At 39.1% G+C, this 3,337-nt stretch overlaps 1 protein-coding gene across 1 annotated transcript; it reads left to right on the top strand.

Moving 5' to 3' along the window:
• Positions 1-2,233: 2,233 nt before the first annotated feature.
• Positions 2,234-2,839, top strand: LOC149141244 (AP2/ERF and B3 domain-containing transcription factor RAV1-like). The gene has a single exon (XM_089451196.1). The coding sequence runs from the start codon at positions 2,234-2,236 to the stop codon at positions 2,837-2,839; it is 606 nt and encodes a 201-aa protein (XP_089307322.1).
• Positions 2,840-3,337: the final 498 nt, after the last annotated feature.

The raw sequence follows: 3,337 nt of genomic DNA on the forward strand, positions 1-3,337 counted from the left end.
TCGTCGCATGATCTTGTTGTTTGCCCAACTCGAGCGCGCCTCCAAGTCGCCACACATGGGCGCCTCTACCCGAGACACACCTCCGTTCACAATCTCAACACACCAACAAGTCTTCGTGCACACTTGCACGATGGGTGGGCGCTCACCCGAGTTGCCAAGACACCCATTCCAAGCCTTCGCACAAATCAGGTGCCACACATCCACCGTGCATGCCTCACCCAACCACCCAGCACACCTTCACCCACACCACAACCAAGTTCAGTGCCTTCTTCCGTGCGACTAGCCCAAGAATGGGTGCATGTGTAAACTGTGCCTTTCCTCCTTGAATCTGCGCACTTAGATCTATGCTCAACTCCCTTTAGCGAAGATGTATGAGTGATCGAATGATTGATCCAAATGCCTTAACGCATCTGCAACTTATACCCATGGCAGGGCGTGTTGGCTTGCCCAGCCGACTCGTCCTCCATGCCAAACGAGCCCCTACTTCACCATGAATGCACCGTCGACCTTTCATCCAAGCAAGGGTCGGCTCCATGTGTTTTGTCCCACGCTCCAGGCATTATATATATGCCATCTCTCTTTATTATCGCCGCATATCGTTGCATAACTCGTCGCATAACCGCAGCTCGCATGCCCAACCGCGCGCTCACCCCATGGTAGTACTTCGGAGGGTCGTGCCAAGGACCGCAGGTCCTTACACTTATGGTCTTATATCGTAGAGGAAGCGTATATAAAAAGTACATGTTTAACTCTTTCACTGAGCCTCAGAACTCTTTCACTGAAGAATATATGCGAAGAATGCGAGGAAGTTTTATATAAAGTATGTGTTTAACTCTTTCACCGAAGAATATATGCGAAGAATGCGAGGAAGTGTATATATAAAGTACGTGTTTAACTCTTTCACCGAGCTACAGAACTCCTTCACAGGAGAAATATGCGAAGAATGCGAGGAAGTGGATATATAAAGTACGTGTTTAACTCTTTCACTGAGCCTCAGAACTCTTTCACCGAAGAATATATGCGAAGAATGCAAGGAAGTGTATATATAAAGTACGTGTTTAACTCTTTCACCAAGCCTCAAAACTCTTTCATTGAAGAATATATCCGAAGAATGTGAGGAGGTGTACATATAAAGTACGTGTTTAACTCTTTCACCGAGCCTCAAAACTCCTTCACTGAAGAAATATGCGAAGAATGCGAGGAAGTGGATATATAAAGTACATGTTTAACTCTTTCACCGAGCCTCAGAACTCTTTCACCAAAGAATATATGCGAAGAATGTGACGAAGTGTATAAATGAAGTACATGTTTAACTCTTCCAGCGAGTCCGACAACTCTTTCACCAAAGAATATATGGGAAGAATGCAAGGAGGTGTATATATAAAGTAGATGTAGCTCTTTCACCGAGCCTCATAACTGAAGTATATATAAAGTACGTGTTTAACACTTTTACCGAGCTTGAGAAGTCTTTTATGGAAAAATATAAATATTTTAGTAAAATAATTTTATTATTATTAATATCTTTTAAAATGCCATATAAAATAATTTTATTTAAAAATAAAATAATTATACATATTAAAAAACATGTTAACAACTAAAATTAAAGGAGTGTCAAACACATATTTTTAGGAAAGAAAATTTGAGATATAAAAATAAATGATAAATGTTAGAGTAATAATTGAGTGAATGTATTTTATTTTGTTCCAAAAAAAAATGCACATTTCCTAAATAAATCTAGAAATAAATATTTTAATAATAGTAATATAATTACTATAAAATATATATCTATGTATATATAATCTCAACTCGAACAACGTCTCGCCTCGTTTCTTGTTTCTTGGTTTTCTTGCGACGCCTTCTGCAAAGGGCAAGTCCCGTGGTTAAGTTTGCTTCCCATTCATCATGAATTTCTCCCACACACAGAGTCCATGCTACGAGGAATAAGAATTTTAGGGAATTGCATCTAATTGTAAGTTGTGCTTGAATTGAGTTGCAGAAAAAAGAGTCGTTAAAGGGATCTTCCGATGATGGAAGGATCGTCTGGAGCTGTCGATGATATTAATATTAATAATCCTGGAGAGGAGTTGTTCCTCAGAGTAGCGGTAAATGGGGAGCTCAGATTCGCGCAGGCAAAGAAGAAATTGAGTTGGGCACATTTGATAGTGAAGAGGAGGCTGCAAGAGCATATGAGAGGGCCATCGTCAAATACAGAAAACCCCATAAGCGAGGCCGCATGAGCATTCTCAGCAAAGAGAAAGTCGAGGAGGAAATCAAATTCCAGGCCATCTACACCAAAGAGAAGATAGTGGAAATGATCAAAGATCATTCCTACGACGAGAAGTTATGGAGGTTTAATGGTGGTGGCCATGGTGGTGATATAAAGAGGCACACAGAAATTCTGTTCAGTAAGGAGGTGACCCACACAGATTTAAGCCAGCAATTGGTCATTCCGGCAGATTACGCAACTCGTTATTTTCCTCTGGATGAGCAGCAGAATAGAGAAAAGAAGTTGGTATTCCTGGACGAGAAGGGAGAGTCGTGGTACTTCCGTTACACTTGCATTACGAACCAGAACCAGAGATATGTGCTGAGCAAGGGATGGAAACACTATATGCGCCAGAAAAATTTGAAGGTAGGTGATCTTCTTCTCTTTGAGAGATTGCACTCATGGAATTTACTCACCGTTATTCGTGGTGAGGAGGAATGTCATGGCCGATCAGTCCAGCCTCAAGGCTGGACCATTGATGTCCAATCAGTGCAGCCTCAAGGTGAAACCAGTCATGTCCAATCAGGCCAGCCTCAAGTTGAAAGCAACAACTACTACTATGCTATTTGGTAAAGAAGTTGATCCAAATGCATGAAGGGAAGGAGAAAGCGGGCAAAATGGGCTTGTTTTATGAGTTTGAGGGTTGGTTGTGATTGGCACTTTGGTTTAAGATACCATACCTGCAACCTTTTTCTTTTTGGTTGATCGTTATGGAAAATGTATTCTGTTTTTTCAATAAAAAAACCGCCTTCTTTTATATACGTTTACATAGTTCTTTCTGGAAAAATGTATTTATGGTTCGGATTGTTTAAGGTAATCGTATATAATTTTAAAATAAAGAAAGAAATTGCTCGGGTTGTTTTATATTGATATATAATTTTAGATTAATTGGTTTTTTGGTTTGGTTCAATTAGTTTAGATAGATAAATATTTTTCTTTCTGTTAAATTTAATTTGATTGTAAATTTTCTTAGAATCTGAAAAATTAGAATGATTTTATAAATGTTTAATGGAGATAAATTTTTTGACATAAACATGTCTATGTTTTAACTTTAACTAATTTATATAATTT

This window comes from Pinus tabuliformis, chromosome X (genome assembly GCF_031772625.1).
Source record: "Pinus tabuliformis cultivar Carrire ecotype Pingquan chromosome X, CPIR1, whole genome shotgun sequence".
Classification (NCBI taxonomy): Eukaryota; Viridiplantae; Streptophyta; class Pinopsida; order Pinales; family Pinaceae; genus Pinus; species Pinus tabuliformis.

Excerpts from the sequence above, each read along its gene's own strand:
- LOC149141244 (XM_089451196.1), top strand. The coding sequence starts at position 2,234 with ATGAGCATTCTCAGCAAAGAGAAAGTCGAGGAGGAAATCAAATTCCAG.